This window comes from Bombus terrestris, chromosome 9, assembly GCF_910591885.1.
Source record: "Bombus terrestris chromosome 9, iyBomTerr1.2, whole genome shotgun sequence".
NCBI lineage: Eukaryota > Metazoa > Arthropoda > Insecta > Hymenoptera > Apidae > Bombus > Bombus terrestris.
Genome location: NC_063277.1, coordinates 500,155 through 518,042, shown reverse-complemented (window position 1 = coordinate 518,042; position 17,888 = coordinate 500,155). Strand labels below are relative to the sequence as shown.

Below are 17,888 nucleotides of genomic sequence, written 5' to 3'. Positions count from 1 at the left end.
TTTCTAATTCATGGGATTCACACGTTCAGGCACTCGTTTCGAGGTTCAACGTGATTCGTATACGATGCATTTCAAGGCTGGAATGCGGATTCGTCTTCGAACTGTATCGTCTCCTTTTTGACGTTCCCTACCTCGCGCGAACACAACTCGAGAGAGCTGTATAAATCGCATGGTTAAGGAACTTGTAACAAACGTTCTCAAACGTTTCATTACCATAGTTAGGACGGATCAAGTGTATTTAGACTATGCTATGCCGACACCATTGTAAATGATCTAAATTTTCGGAAATTCACAACGATTTACACAGGAACTCTTGGGTCTACGCTTATTCGACATTGAATACCCTATTTGTTAAGCAGTGTTTTAGTGTTATAGATGTTTGAACTGTTTAAAGAAGCCATATTTCCACTATGAGTATTAAAATCTTCAAACACCTTGCGTAATATTACTTGTACTGTGAGTTTGGTATTGGGTGGAGTAGAACGCGTAAAAAAGTAACTGATGTTCCAAAAGCGTGTGTTACACTCCAATATAGCGTCTATCATACTATCCTATTACGATATAAAATAAAATGAAACCTATCATAGTGTAATAGTACATTATTCGATTGCGCTATAAAATAAAAAAGTATATATTTTATCATAATACCTTTCACTTCTATTTTAAAACAAAATCAAACGAAATTAAAACAAAATAAAAAGAAATAAATTGAATGAAAAAATATTCATTTTTCAATGATTATCGTGGGTCATCCAGGATCCTCGCAGCATTCCACCTGTTGATTTACGTTTCCAAGGCTGTAGCTAGAAAATGTCAACCAACTTTCTCTAGAAAGTGTTTCGTACTGTTCTCAATGACAATCGATGTATCGTAAATACACGTGATTTCAGTAGTTATCGATCATGAACAAGGAAATCCACAGGCTAGTGTTTGAAGTTGAGAATCAGAGATATTAAAACGATTATTTCCAAGTCGCATGCTTCGCTACATTTGATAATTATAGCATAAATTTGTTCTTACGTAATTTCTAAAATAAAAAATAATGGCTTATGTAAGTTGAAATGATTCGTTACTTTTTATCTTGTTGTAAATTGTTATTATTTATCTTTATCTAAAATAAAATTTCCTGACACCTGCGGTGGTGTAGATGACATACAGAGGAGTTGGCCATGGCAACCTATTTCCCAACACGGTATAAACTGCACCTACAGTCTTGTCGTTATCTTCCAACTGGTATCGCGCATCGTATCTCGCAAAAGAATACCAGGAGACGAGACTTCGACGAGCGTTCATTGTCCATTGGTCTCGCGAATGTTCCGTTCGTTTAATGAAAAATCTATCGAGAATCGTTACGCGTAACAATTCCAACATAGTAGTCTCATAGCTTCTTCGTTGTTTTTCAGATGTATAGTCTAATATCCAAGTTCTTTAACGTAGTTGTATATTGCTGTTAAGAATCTCGAGAGATGTTTAATCCTGCATGATTTTGATTTTATAAAGATATTTCTTAAAGCGTTAGAAATATACTTATTATACATGTACATAGCAATACTGGGATATAGAAATACAAAATTTTACCAGCAATCAATTTATAAAATATACGTTATATCGCTTTCATCTGACATTTATCTGACATTGATCACTATGAATTACAAATAGCAAACAATCGAAAAATGCCAGCACGCAGAAACACTACAGAAATTTGGTAAATATAACATGGCCAAAAGGGTATTGCATTTAGATATCGGAGCAGGCGAGCAGATGTCGTAATTAATAGAAGTCGCAGTGAAATAATTGTAATACGAGTAGTCTGAACTGTGGCAATTAAAAGTTTAATTAAAACCGTCGTATTTCTACCTGTCACGCTTTCTTGTTATGTCATGGCATAAAGAAGCTTTTGAACAAACAGAGATCTCGTTCGACCCTATTGCTGTTTATGTTTTATGTTTTTTGCTCTTCACTACCCCCTTTTTTGTTACTTAGTTTTCTTTGTAATTTTATTTTCTTTCGGAAAGAATAAAAACGACGGTTCGTTGTATTGCACGTTGATTCATTAATATATCAGAGAAATTGTTAGTCAACGTTTCGTATTATACGGACAAATAAGTTAAGTTTTCCTGGTTCCAAGGTTTTCGTTTTAATATGCCGAAATATCCTGGAACCCAATAGGTTTTGGAATGACCGGAAAAACAATTGAGATGTTTTATAAGAAAGGAGTTCGTAATAAAGGATTTAATATCATTATAATATTCGAATGATCTTACAGTTATACGTCATTTTCCGTAGGTGATTTAACATCAGTGATAAGGAACGGGGGTGTATCGCTGCGTGAGTAATGCATATATAAATCGGTGGGTTGTTGCAAGCGAGACATAAATAAATATGAAATCGTGGAACATGGTTATGTTCTCGATAAATCTAGGTGAACGGAATGGAAAAATGTTGGATTTGTTGGAAAATCACGATTCTCCGACCAACTCGTGCTTTTATTATCTATCCTTCGTCATCGTCGATCGAATTGAAAAAATTCCTTTAAAATTCTTTTAACAAAATTCTATAAAATTTGTTTATTTCTTTAATTATAACATTACTTTATTCTTTCAAAATACAGAAATCACGAGGAACAATATTCGCCTATCATCTGAAACGTGTCCTTTATGCTAATTTCGAGCGCACTGGCCGAATGATTATATAGAGTCGGAACATAAACGTGTGTTGCACCATTGGCAAACAACCGTGTTATGAAAGCTTATATAACGCTTTTGGCCATTTTGCTTCGACAATTTCAATGGCACAAACCTTGCAATTCCACAGCTCTTATTCGCGTGCCACGAAGTTTCGCGATATTCTGCGTATTACCAGGCCTGTTACGTTAACCATGCAGCGATTAGGTATAATTATAAGTACGCGAGCAATTACGTGGTTATCGATATCGTTCTTGTTGACTGTTTGGCTATTAAGCTGATCAAACCAACGCGATTCATACATTAGAGACTTTGACAATTGTTCGAATTATTTACGTAAAAAACACATAAACATTATAAATTTGCAAGTTAGTAAAAATGTGATGGGCAAAGGTGCTGTGGTTTCCAGGAACACAAACGGATCTTTCTGCTTCCGCGATCATCGCAGATAAAAGATGATGTCACAGCATCCAGAGACAAAGCCATGTAAACCTCTATCCAACACCATAAATACCACCCGAAATCAGAGCAAAGAAATAGTGAACTGTCGAGTGTCGTAAGATCGACAGCCTCGTCATTAAGTCCAACAGACAATCCAGTTAAACAATTCGCTAAGCGCGAACAAATAAGTCACGATCAGCGTATTTTATAATTATGATGTAATACTAGTTATAATTCAGAACAAGTGTTTTAATAAATAAACATTTTTAGTTTTAGTGTAACGACTCGTACTTATTGCACAACGCACTGTTCGGTAAACCAAATTAAAAGTTGCTTTTGGAAATATCGATGCGGAGACGAGGAATAAACATAGATGCACCTTTCTCTTCTCCAGAGAATAGTCGTAGGCGATGTACGGTGTGTTAATTGGATATTTGTATGGGGTACGGTACCTTCGACTTGCATCCGGTTGGCGAAGTCCGTCGACGTTTCCTGCATTGTTTCGTTCTCAGTTTTATTCTGCTTGATTCGACGCCTTTTTTGGAATTCATTTAAAAAGATTCTTTGTTTCATACTTGCTAATATCTTTCCTAGAAGACAGGTTTACAACTCGACATGTCCTAAATTTTATGTTCAGTCATAGTCATAATCACTATAGTAGTTGACTTGTTTGGAGATTAGGTATTTTCCCGTAGTCAGATTATTCGTCAAACGATTCGAATTGAACTTGACTAATCCGAACGAGGCTTATCCCTGGAACGAGGTACGTTGCGCGTAGCGTTCGAAAATGGTGGACGATCCTCCCAGTCGCTCGTCACATCCCAAAATTTATGGTCCCATTTCTACGGGTGGGCCGCGTAATCTTTGTCGCGATGAAGACATTCGTGAATCGACGCGACCACGAGGGCTTTCGCGAAATATACGGGCTACTAACGGCAGGGAGTCGAGGAAATACGTTGTTCAGCCTTGTGCTACCTTTAAAGCGATTTTACAAAACTGCGGGACCACCGATACGCTTCTGAAGTAGAATTCCGTTATCTGTATTTTTCCTTTTTGAAAAAACAGTGTACATGGTGACGAACAATCAATTTCTACATACACGACTCGGTCGCGTGCTTTAGCATGATAACGAGATACGAATACAGAAAAGTTGTTTTTCCAAACATTCGATACAATGGTTTTTTTACAGAACTTTCTAATATCTACGACTACGTGAAACATGTCATGTGACGACACGAAGTTTTTGAGATCGTATCGAAATTATCACGGGGAAAACCACAATTCCCTTCGTGTTGAATTTATGAAAAGAGAAACTACCACGATAGATCGAGAGGGAAGAAATTCCGTTCACGTTGTGCTTTATGAAAAGAAAATTTACAGTCACGCCGTCGGCGTGCAGCTGAAACGTTTCACTAATCGGAATTCGTGGCTCTCTATAAATCGTTGCCTCTTTTTGACGTCACTTCCTGCGCGTTCTGTCGGCGACATACTAATGACGAGTCGCATACCTGCGTCCAAAGCGAATGAACCTCTACGTGGTTTTGTTTTATCGAACGACGCTTCATATAATTCTCATGAACATCGCAAAAAAATGTTCGGGCATAATTCATGTCTGAATTTATCAAGGAACTTTAATACAGTTATTAAAATAAAACAGAAAGAAGATGTCTATGCAAAAATTAAAGAGATCCAAAGAAAGGCTTCGTCTATTCGATTTAATCGCAATCGATCTAAATCGTTACTCGTTCGATGTCTATCAACCTTCAACTAATTTGCAGCAGAACATCATTTACTTGATATCATTTAACGAAATTGTCTTCATTGAACTTCTGTTTCTTGAATTCACCTACTTAAATGTAAGGAAAATTGGCGTTTATTCTTTCCGTTATTCGCTCCATTATATGAATTCCAATTATATAAAACTGTTTGTCTTTCGACACGTTCAGATAAATGGGATTCTACTATATAAGAATTTTATCAAAAAAAGAAAAAACTACAAGCTTAATATACCAGTAAATCAAACAAGGTTGAAGATATTCAACTAACGCGAGGCAATTACACAGTTGCCACGTTAATGGTCAGCTTCACCCAGGCCTTCGCCCTCGTCCTATGCACCTTTCGACATGAACTTCTTTCAACGTACTGACTGTTTATTGCGGTTCGAGAGAGAATATAAAAGAGTGAGAGTTTACAAGTGTGACTGCCCCATATGAGAACATGTAAGCTCGTTTAAGCTCGTGTAACAGATCTAGGAAAAATATTTTTTACAAAAAGAATCCAATGTTGTTCCTTTTTGGTAAATGAAAGCAAACAAATGGATGCTCGTAATTTCGTTGTTAATTTAACAGTTTGCATACCCCCAAGAAATAAAGTGACAGGAATATAAGATAATTCTTGAATTACATAAAAGGTTAATTCTTTTTAGGATTGCCTTTGGTGTTTACCGCCATAATCTTATTAGCAAGATCCCGTTATAATTCTATCTCGATTTTGAAATATTTATGGAATTTTGCTTAGACTCGCGTATTTCATTTATCGAAACAATTTCTGCTAGTTGTCCCAGCAAGTGAATCAATGTATAATTGCCGACTATAATTGGTCATCCGGTGCAAACGCGATATAGAGATATATTACACATAGACAAGAAGGCGGTCTGCTTAGCAACACGGTAGTTCAGCCTAGTTGAAATTCAGTTAGTTTGAACGTGGCCAAGCCGGGAATTAAATTAACAAAGTTAATTCTCATTCTGGCAAAGGACCGCGAATGTCCCGGAAGTGAGGCCGTAAGAGACCAAGAATATTCCTGCGCGAGCCCTGCTGTCAGTTTACCCAATACGAAACAAGGAGTGACGCAAATCTAATCTTTCCTAACATTCCCCGGAAACTCGTAGTTTCGTCTGGAGAACGTTTAAATCGGTCCTTTGATTCTTATTGAATCACGATCAACCATAATATTAGAGTATCTTAGGTCATCACCTTTACCAAAAAATTTCTAGGAATTGACGAAAATTCGTAAGATAAATAAGTGAAAAATAGAAAATATATCGTGCTACTAAGATAAAAATTTTCTATTCGATACCATCGATGTAGACACAAAAAAATGAAATATGTCAGAAACGTCGGTATAACAGAAGTTACATGTTCTATAAAACGCTCGAATCAAACAGAGATGTTCTTAATATTTTCCATGTAATACGAGAAATTAACGTTAATTGATACTGCGCGGGATTGGGGTTTGATTGGTTATAATAATTTCTCACGCGCGCGGTCTATCACGGCGTGACCCGTCTTTACCAATTTATTCGACAGAAAACCGGGAATGGTTTCCACGAACGAGATTCGCGATTTAATTAGGAGAACAAACATCGTGTACATAGTACGTAAAATTGATTTACAAACATTTGCGCGGTTTCGTGCTCGGACACTCAGCAGTGGCCACGAGAAAAGCGCAAAACCATGAGGGAAAACAAAAAAACACCGAACTGTGCCGAGGTATATGGCTTTCGGTCGCAAGCGTACGTCGAATCGCGAATTAATTGGAGAATGAATGGATTGGACGTGAAGAAAACAGCCGTTCAAGAATCCGATGAACAATGAAAGGAAAATTAAATCGATGCTCTATATGCGGTACGCAAACACGCACGTTGATATGATTTACAATGGAACACGACCGCCACATGCGACGCTATTGTCATGAAATGAGGAACAAAAATGAACTGGTCATATTTTGCTGTATGATCTTCGATTGTAACATGAACATCAACTACCACCAGAAAATAAAATTAAAAATAAGAAAAGAGAAAAATAAAGGGAAAATAAAAGTAAAAGGATTGAATATTTACTACCTGGAAATTGGGTATTCGTACATTGTTACCCGGTACTCGCGCTACCGCAAACTGAATTAAATCAACGATATCCAACGCGTTCCTCCGGTATATCCCTTCTGTTCTCCTATTTCCCAACTTCACCGAAACCCCTATCCTCTATCTTACCCTCCAATCTATCTGCAAGTATTCAATACATTCTTCCACCCTCTCCGGTTAAAGATAAAGCTCGACCATCAAGCAATCCGCCCTCTCTACCTTGCAATTTCGGTGGAAAGCCGAAAACGAGCAAGATCCTCGCGGCAGACCAACGTCTTCGGTATTTAATAAACATTCCAGCGAAGCCCGCAGTTTTGCTGCAGACTGATGCCACCGGACAAAAGGGTACGAGGGGGAGAAACGGACTAGCTCGGGGCTTGAAATTTTTTCGTGGAAAATAATTCGTGGCTGGATATAGCGGCGAGGTGAATAGCCAGAGGAGAAGGAGACCAGTTTCAATCTCCATGAAGCTCCGTCGTGGAAAATCTGATACGATGCATGGGGGCAAGCGTGGCGGCGAGCCGCTCTGGTATCCGGTTAGGTTACCAAAGTAATTAAATCGTTAACAGGGGACGAGTTTGCGGCGCAATCGACGAATATGTGCGGGGTTTCCACAACCCCACCCCTTTCCCGTTTCCATCCTTTTCTACCTCTCTTTTTTCTCTCCCCCCCTCTTTCCCTCTCCCCCCTCTGCTCTTTCGCTGACCGTTTCCCTTGATTTTCAATTTTATTATTTCTTTTACCGTGGAAACCTTTGACTGTGGGAAGGGGTAGCCTCGATGAAACACGGCTCGTTACGCGATCAAGGAACGGAGAAACTGTTAACGAGTTGAATTCGGTTTGAGGCGACCTATGATCGATTTAAGTACGCCAAGCATCTCTTCCCTTCCTCTCACAGAGAGAGAGAGAGAGAGAAACAGAAATCGATCGGGTGTGAGAATTCTTGCGAATCGTTAATATCTTGCCAGTCGTCTGTAATTACAATAGGATTGCGGCTAACCGTTCAAAAAATTAGTCGAATGATTTCTTGATTGAATCCTGCGGAGAAAGAATTCCCGTGAATTCCTTGAACTCGTATCGTGCGAAAGTCTTGAGCCACCTATCGAACAGAAATGTTTTACTTTTATGAACTAGGAAATTTGGAGATGCCCGATATTATTTTAGGTTTAAAGGTTGAGGACGAGGAACGTGATTTTTTGAAGCTACGCGAACTGCTTATTTTCGAACAAAATAAGATATTACATATTTAGATTTGAATTAAAAAGTTCTAGATTTTCAATTTGAAGGAAAATTGTATAAGAAATTTTTTTGGAAATTCTGTGATTATCGATAATATACTGATAAAAATAAGAATTAGAAAATTCGATACGTAGCAATAAACTTATTACGTTCAGATATACGATGAACTATACGGTACTGTTTTCTTTGCTCATGCATGAATAACGAAGAAACATGCAAAGAGGTTAACTCTTCCTATTCAAATTGAATCAATTGAATTCAACCAGATAGTAAGCATGAAGGTTATTGACCGTCTTTTATATTGTAATACGAATTAGATTTTCAAAAAATTCATTTGGCTTAGTCATAACCGACTGCGTATGTATTATCATTTTTATTCTGCCTAATTAAAGAAATTCTTATTTCGCTATGCATTGAAGAATAATGAAAATAAAGTCATTTTGCGGAACTATGGATCTGCAAACTGCGTAATTCCAGAGACACGAAATCTGATTCAAATTATTTCGCTGGAAAATATTCCAACCGGTCGATTTATGCGATTTATCCTATAAGATAAAGGGAAAAGTCTCATTGTGGACGTGATTTCGTTGATAGAAAATCCGCAGAGATACGTATATGTGACTAGAGAGCGAATCAAGTAAAGCAGAAAGAATGGTGAATCGAAGGGTTGACAAATGTAGAAGAGTAAGAGAGGCGTGGATCGAGATATTCAGAGATGCGGTCGGCTACCTTGCATCACTGCACGAAACCCTATGCGACGCTGAATTTACATAAGCGGCTTTTCTCGGGGCAGAGCTTTTCTCTTGGTCCTAAACAAATATTGACTGGGCCACTTCCGCCTCTCGTCGCCACCTGTCATTCTCAAATAGTGCGTGGTTGACTGACCGTGTGATACCTGAATGCTTATTATGACACGATAAATAGAAAACAGCTAACGTTACTTGTGTATTCGAGCGTTGTTTAGAGTACAGTACGCGTACAAACGATTGACTGTTCCAGGTGATCCAAGTGTAAATTTCATTCCACTTCCTTTCATCTTAACGGTAGAAGTACACCTTAAAGCTAATTGCAAAAGATAAATGATCTACTATTATTTTATATACAGTAAGATAAGAAAATATATGAACATTATCTATATAAAACTTTTATAAATATATTATGTGTATTATACGAAACTCATTGAAATTTCGTCAGCTCTCTAACGAGACACAACTATTATAATCATGACAATAATGGTTAATCAACGGATTAAGTAATTTAATATTTTACCTGTTTGAATATTTTTTAGAAAAATTGACCAACGAACATACTCATTTTATTTCACCTTCTTTGCTTTCAGAACGTAAACTGTTTGTTGGCATGCTGTCGAAGAAGTTCAGCGAAAACGATGTTAGGAACATGTTTAGCATTTATGGAACCATCGAAGAATGTTCGGTGCTGAGAGACAGCACCGGAAAAAGTAAAGCCTGTGCCTTCGTTACCTTCGCTAGTAAACAATACGCTATCAACGCCATTAAAGCTCTTCATCACTCACAAACGATGGAGGTGAGTGAAATTAAAACACAATTGTTTCCTCTATCTTTGCTACTTAACCTTTGCCGCACGATGTATTCCTCGTTCTAATCGTCTTTGAAACGAATATGTTTTATAACAAAGGTACATTTTGTTACCAAACATTGCTTCTTCCATTCCGAATGAAATAGTTTCTGATCACGTTTATAAAACTTCTCTTTTATATTTCCATTTCTTTAATTACATACAGTTTATAAACTATATTGTTCGTACAAAGGGAATTGTATTACTAAAGTTGAATTTCCTGCAATAGCGTCATACAGATTTTATTCTAATTTAATTTCTAATCGATGTGATTTCCCGCGACTAATTTCTATCGGGGATTAATTTTGTTAAAACTGATGTGCCTGATAACGTATATCCTAAAAGAAACTTGCAAATGTTCCATCCATCATCTAACATAGGACATCTTGTTAAGTAAAGACAGGCTCTACTTAGTTATATTACACACCCTTCTTAGTAAAGACATGCTAAAGACGTAATAAATAGAGCAACGCGATACTTCCAAAAGACAATATCCAGAAGTTAGTTATAGTTAATCATTAATTAATATTTAAACGTCGCCAACGGTACAAGATTAATTGGAAGTAAAAGTATAATCAGATTCTTATAAATAAAAGTATACATTTTGCAACTATTTGTAATTATATCGAAATAGTACTTTGAAACAAGATAATCATCCCCAATAATCATCTTCCAAATTTAAACTTTTCAAACAACACAATATTTATCAATCAATACTTAATTACCCTTTCTTTCTTTTCGTTTCACACAAACTTGATAAAAGTTTCAACAAAACTATCGATCAATTTGATGAAAAGATAATGGCGGTAGACACTTCGAAGCAACATTCACACACTCTATGGAATTGTGTCTTCCCTTTCCCTCCTCTAATGGTACACCTACAACCTATGTATACGATGCCTGGTTTCGACCGATGAAAGAAAATCGTGCCAAGGCACGCGGCTACAACAGCAATTCCATTTTGATATCATGAATATTTCCAGCTGCAGATTCCTCGAGCTTCTACTTGTCGTGGTCGACTTAACTGGCACGATTTCGTGCTTCTTATTACATGCGTAAACAGTCTCGTATTTCGTATTCTCCTTTATAACCCGCAATTCAAAGGACTTATACATATATTTTATAGTTGTTATTAATTATCATGGATTCGTGAAAAGGCGATGCTCCGTGATTTCTCTTTATTCGAAACTTATTAACCATCGTATACTGGGTCATTGAAAATACACCACTTACACATTCGCGATCTCCTTCTATCAGCAAAGATCGCCTCAGTTTACCTTCTTTTACAAGAATTGGCAACAGCCACGACTGATTTTTTAATAATTCAATAAGTATTACTTGTACAACTTTCTTAAAACAGAGGACTTTAATATGAAATTTCAAACACAATAATTTTAGATAAAAAGCTAGTACTATCTCATTACATATCTTCGATTTAGGATCCGTTCTCACACCTCGATATTTTGGTTATAGATTTTCTAATTTCAAATTTTCCTTTCTCTTTTTCCTTTTTCTTCTTAGCCAATACTCCTGTGGTTAGTGACTTCTATAGTAGCCCAAATATTAGGGGCAATTAGTCTCATTAGTTGGCCTGCTGAACACAACTGGCACCTATTCATATTTAAAGCCTGACATTTTTACCTTGCATGATAGTGGAATTAAGTGAGTTACGTTGGAAATCAGTAAGCCAATCGCCAGTAATACATAGTAATAATGTTAATTTTGACATAATCATGATCACAAAGAAATGTATGTTATGCCAGATGATTAGTATTTGTAAAATCTTTGTTTATAGCTTTATAAGCTCTGACTCGTAAAGTAGCTAATTTTTTAAGTATTGATTTGAGCATATAAGTTGAAAGTCATGTAGCATTTTATAGGGTTAATGTCAAGACTATACGATCTGCATTTTAAAGGCATATTTAACGTATACCTTATATATATTTTTTCAGGGATGTTCGTCGCCGCTGGTTGTGAAATTTGCAGACACGCAGAAGGAAAAGGATCAGAAGAGGATGCAACAGCTTCAGACGAATCTTTGGAATATAGCAGGAGTCAACATGGCGCCGCATTACCTGACTGTCTGTACCTTTAATATTTCATACCCAACCTTTTTACCCGATATCAAAGAGCCCATTTGCATCGAGAATGAAATACTTTCTCGTAAAGTTATTTTCCTAGAACCTTTAAAGTTACATGTGCATATTGCGAATCAAAGTATTTTTTGTGAATGAACAAAAGAGAATGAAATTTATACGATGCTAGAAAACGATATCTTTGAAACCTATCTGATTTATAAAATTTCTTTTTCGATGGAAATTTTTAATCCCTCGATGGTTCGATTAAAAAGTTTTAATTTGATCGATCGTTGATATTTGATTCCGAAATACTTTTTCGCGAGAATACAAGAGATTTTAAACATCGTAAAAACAGTGGAAATATATTTTTATTAGGGTATTAATTGACTGACATAAAAAAAAGATTGATTATACACAGACACATAAAGTCATTAGAGTAATTCGCTACATGAAATAATAATAATGTAAAGTAATTAGTCTCCATCTGTACTTAAAGTACCGGGTTATTAAGAATTATTTTACGAGACAATTTATTTCAAAATGGAATTATTACTATTACGTTTTAATTCGCTATTTTCTATGTATTTTATTCTACGAGACCAAAGATCCTGCCAGACAGTACTACAAATTAACATACTGAAGTAGACTCTAAACTAATCGCTAGAATACATTAGAAATTACTACTAGCTATCGATTTGTTTATGTCAAATTGTTATAATAAGTAAATGATGGTACCAGCATGTGGCTATAGAAATGGAAGAGTCAAAGTCTCGGTTTTATCCTGATTCTTCCAATATAATGTTTTGATCATTCACTGTCGGTTAGTTATGTATACTTAGTATGTTATGTATCGCGTAATGCGTTTTCGGCACAAAAGTTTTCTTTGAGGTTTTCAGTGTATATAGAAACTCGCGCGGAAAGGCACGACAGAGAACGTCTTAAACTAAATCCAAATCAAGCTCGATACACCGCGTCGTGAAACTTCGCAAGAACATGCAAAAGTTTTCTTCTTCGCAGTTGTTTCATACTACTTTTACAACAACACTGCTACTCAGAAACATATGACTTATAAAAAAGTAGATATTTATCGGAAGCTACGTTTGTTTGCAGAACGACACGCCTGCTTTGGCGCCAGCCTCATTGCAACTGTTGCAACAACTTCAGGCGACAACGAGCGCGGCGACTCCGGTCGCGGCAGGTGCTGGTGCAAGCGCGTTGTCGAGCGTACAGCATCAATTGTTACTGCAACAACACCTTGGCCTCGGCGCGGCGACTCCTGCGCATGCGGCTGCCCCCGCCGTACCAAGCCCGCCAGAAATTAACCCTGCGAACCTCCAAGGCCTGGCGACGCTCGCGTCCTTGAGCAATACCGCCGGTGAGTATGGTTGGTGTCCATTTTTATTTTATATTTTATTTTCGTCCATTCTTTCTTTGCTTTACATTTACTAATTTATGTTATTTACATGAATTTATTTTTGCTTTTGTTTTACTTTCCATTTTGTCCACGTTATTCTCAATCTATATTATTTTTATAATCTTCTTATGATTTTCTTTAATGAAGTTCTTAAAACAAGTTACTAACAAGAACAAGAAAAGAAACTGGGTCAGAGTAGCAGAAGAGTTATACATATCGATCAAATTAATTCTTTAAATTTGTCTTTAAATTTTAATTTGATAATTAGAAAAATAATATTTTGATATTTACGTTTACGTACGAATTTCAATGCTCGTCGGTGTTATCAGTTTTGAAATTAACTTCACCAAACCTCATCGAATAACAGCAAATAAAGACAGCTATACGTCAGTATACGTCTGTGACTGCTCTATTCTTCCACGACTCCCGCAAATTTTGCCAGCTTGCAAACAAATTACAGTCATACTTTATGCTATTTATCTGTTTTACCGCATGCTTAATACTAAATCAACATTCATTATTCTTTGTGCAACGTTGAAAGTTGCACTTTATCGTTCGATAAACATTCGACACGCATTCGTCCTCCTTCAGTACATTATCGAGTCTTTGTTTGTCCCGATGTTTCGTTTCGTAAGTTTCACGTATGGCGACTGTATATAACCGTCCCGTATATTTTCCCCGAGTTGTCTTCGCGATAATGAAATGATTCATTTAACGGGGTTGGGAAGCATGCCAGTATAATGATACATCGTTGTAGATACCTGCTATTAGCGTCCATGTGAAATCACATGTTTACTGTTTATTGCTAAGAAACGTGTGGTTATTCGATGACCGGAACTTATGTAAGCGTATCATCGAACAAACATATGCAAAACGATACAGTGTACTCTATTCCTTTTTTGTGATTTTCTTTTTTGTGGATGGAGGAGTTGGTAAAGTGTGGAATATGAGAATTCTATGCAGTCTTAAGGATACTCTATTTACCGTATATTTTTATCGAATTTTTCTACGGGCTAGGAAATCTGTAGGTATACATATTTCTAATAGATGCAATCTTGTGAAAAAAACGTGACTTAATATTTTATTGCCACGAATTCTTTCGTAATTTTGATCGGAAAAGCCAAGAAGAATATAATACAAGGCTTTCTAAACAAATCCAGTCAATTATACTAATTACAAGAATTACGTAACGAAATATCGAGTCGCGTTAACGTGTTGTGGTACAAGTTTATGATTTACAATCTAATCATTCCGTGTGTGTTCGGTTATGTACGTTGCAGCGAATGCAGGAGTATCACCGATGAGTATGCAGAACCTGGTCACCCTGGCAGCCATGACAGGCGGAAACGGCAACCTTCAGGTGTCGCCAAACAGTGAGTAAAACAAGAAACTTCCATCATGATACAACACATACCACATACAGATCCGGTAACATTGAAAAATCTAGTCTTTATTATCATTTATTTTTATTACATAATACTCTATTATCATGTGCATTGTGTTGTTCGTTTTCGTTTCTAGTATAGAAAAAATGAATGTGATTATCTGGAAGTGCCGTGCTTTCGCAAAAAAGAAACGCTTGAGATACATGATATTAAATTTAGAAAATAACAGCATGGTGGAAATCACAAGGACGTTCATTCTTGTGATTAAATCATATTGGTGAAATATTTGATATGTATTTTGTACGACGTTGATTATTCTGATAGCTATTAATTGGTCATTGTATTTTGTTCCATTTGAAATTGTTCGTATTTTATATATATATACATATTTATTTATTTATTTATATGATTTTTCTATGTACGAAAACCGTTGAATCTACGTTGTACAAAAAGGCCAAGTTATAAAAGGAAGTTTGTTTCATTGTTCCTATTAACAAATTTGGGATAGCTTCTGCCGAGATTTAACATTTATATTTCTCAAAATTTTTATAAAACTCAATTAATCAGAAGCTCACAGAAACTTTTCCAATGACAAGAACGTGAACAGGCATCTTTACGTATCGTAAAATCCAAAAATGTGATTTGTTAAAATATTAATGCGGTTCTTTCTCTGTTTGTCACTTATATTTATGTACTTTGACTGTTCATCTTTCGTTAACCGTGATCGTTTCAAGCAATCGTAACGATTCAAAGTGGTGATATCACACGACGAATACCTTATCTTATACGGAGTATAGGTTACGTAAATTTCTGCAAAGTTTTTTTCACGTGCTGAATATGTAAACACGTTACTAACTCCGCTTGTTAATATCGTGAACGTGTTCTGTGTTTCAGCGTTAAGCGGACTGGCGAATTCGACAGCAGGTATGTCGCTATGTACGTGTCGCATTGCCTGGTATAGTATTAACAATTACTAAATTAATCTTAGACGTTCGACATTCTAACTTTCTCGTGTTATTCGCCTCTCAATTTTCACATTTGGTTCGCTTCAAGAAAATTGGAATACGTCTGCAATAGATGCGTTTATGAGTACTGAGTCTTATATACAGGACTCAAGGAAAAATGGTACAACTAAGAAGTATCTAACATGTTGATCATCACGTTAGCAATATATGTATGACTTACACATGTATGTGTCTAATACTAATAGTTTTTCCACAATCCTAGTTAAAATTATATATTATCACTTAAAAGAATTACCTTGAAAATTTAAATAAATCATCCTGTATATACATGTATAATGGAAATTTCATGACGATATGAGAAAGAGCAAGAGAATAATTCTTATGTTCCTTCATTTTCAAAAAAAAATATGCGTGTACCATTTTTTCACTGAACCCTTCGTGGTGTGACAGTGCTGCATATTCGTACCTAATGGCGAGTACATTGTTGACCATATGTCTATGAAAACGGTCCTACTTTGTTACATTGTTGCAGTACGCTTTTATTGTCTTCATATTTCCATTGTATGAGGGTTATTTTATATTTTGTACTCTTTCTCTGATAATAAATTTTTATTCTTTAAAATGAATGTTGCGTGTTCGTTGATCGATTGGTTGGTTGGTACATTTTACTTTAGACTTATTGGGTAGTTTTGTGATGCAAATTTCCAAAAAATTGTTTACCGATCCTTATTTAATAGAACCTACGGTTTTGAGATTATCATATATTTAAATACTCTTGCATTAATGAATCAAAATTCTAATTCGTGTAATTTTTAATATACGTATACAATAGCTACATTGCAATTGATTATACATATTCGTCTTCGTACACATATATGGCCGATATGTACCTGCATATAGACGTAATACCAGATTCCATCGCACATATATCTCTCTCTGTCCCCTCGCATTTCCAACTGTTTTCTTTCAGAATATTTTGACTTCAATATTGTAGGAACCGTCACATTATATTACTTTGATTAAACGGCAACTCTAAGACTGATTAACGTTGCTAAATTGAATTAGCATATATCCACGCATAATACTCTTAATAAACAGTTTTCTCGTATCTGTTACTACGCATCTTTTGTATTCTTTATGATTACTATAGTTAAAGTTTGCACATACGTACTAAATATGAGATTTAGTCTTTTTTCAAAGAAATCAATTAATTTCCTTACGTCCGAATCTACCTAATTCGAAGTAAAATCGTGCAAGAATGATCAATAAAATTAATCAAACATTATTTTGACTAATTAAAAAGGTTCGTTCAAAATACACGCGATTTTCACGATGCGATTGATCTGCTGATAACATTAGTCACGACTACCATATCTGTTTCTTTGGCCTATATTTAATTAATTCCTTCTCCTTTTTATACGAACGCACATCAGCATTTTAATGTGCACATTTTTTTCGTGCGTAGCTGTCCTTCTTGGAAAGACCGGAAATACAGGTGAGAAGAGATCATTGAAACTGTATAACAAGTCTTTATAGATTAATTTGTTCAATTTCGCTCTTCTACGGTTATTTTCCTTTCATTTTCTTCGTTTTTCCTTCTCATCATCTAGCTACATTCACTCTTCTGCAAGGTGTTTTAGAGAATTATGCATCGAATAAACTGGATGTGAAAGGAAAATATAAACGTACCGCTAATCTTTTATTCTGTATTCGGTCATTAATATTGTAATTTATTAGTAATTTATATATTACTTGCACCTATCGTTTCTTGATCGTGATGTAATTCTGAAGCAGCTACGAATCTGATCTTCTCCCTTTTTCGTTTACATCTTTATTCACTAATTAGACTTGTAATTATTGTTACTTGCTTAATTGATGGAACGAAGATCACTTAATATTTGCCCAATATGTTTCAATTAAACTTTGAATTCGTGTGTCTTGTTTCGTAATACTCGATAATATAATAGAGAGATCGCAACGAAAGATAATAATCCTTCACCAGATGCTTGTATATTTCAAAACCTTTTCTTTAGTGCGCTACAAGACTTATGCTGTTAAAAATTTTTAAATAATAAGTTGGTTAATATTGTTCGATGATATTGGTGTACATATTAGAAAAGACATCTCGTTTAGCAATCGATAATTATTAATGTAATAATGCATGTACAATTACCGAAGATATTGTCTATAGGTTTTGTTTAAATCTTAAATATGACACACGTGG

The 17,888-nt window shown here is 35.7% G+C and overlaps 1 protein-coding gene across 17 annotated transcripts in view; it reads left to right on the top strand.

The window, feature by feature from the left end:
• LOC100644765 (CUGBP Elav-like family member 2) overlaps positions 1 to 17,888 on the top strand; it is a 552,950-nt gene that overhangs the window by 522,156 nt on the left and 12,906 nt on the right. For 7 of the 17 annotated variants that reach the window (XM_048408798.1, XM_048408797.1, XM_048408795.1 and 4 more), the window contains 6 exons: positions 9,566 to 9,771; positions 11,775 to 11,903; positions 13,011 to 13,284; positions 14,595 to 14,687; positions 15,594 to 15,635; positions 17,130 to 17,159. In XM_048408798.1, the coding sequence (XP_048264755.1) occupies positions 9,566 to 9,771; positions 11,775 to 11,903; positions 13,011 to 13,284; positions 14,595 to 14,687; positions 15,594 to 15,635; positions 17,130 to 17,159 (774 nt within the window). The remainder of the gene's footprint in view (positions 1 to 9,565; positions 9,772 to 11,774; positions 11,904 to 13,010; positions 13,285 to 14,594; positions 14,688 to 15,593; positions 15,636 to 17,129; positions 17,160 to 17,888) is intronic. The other 10 variants (XM_048408803.1, XM_048408809.1, XM_048408802.1 and 7 more) reach the window with 7 other exon arrangements.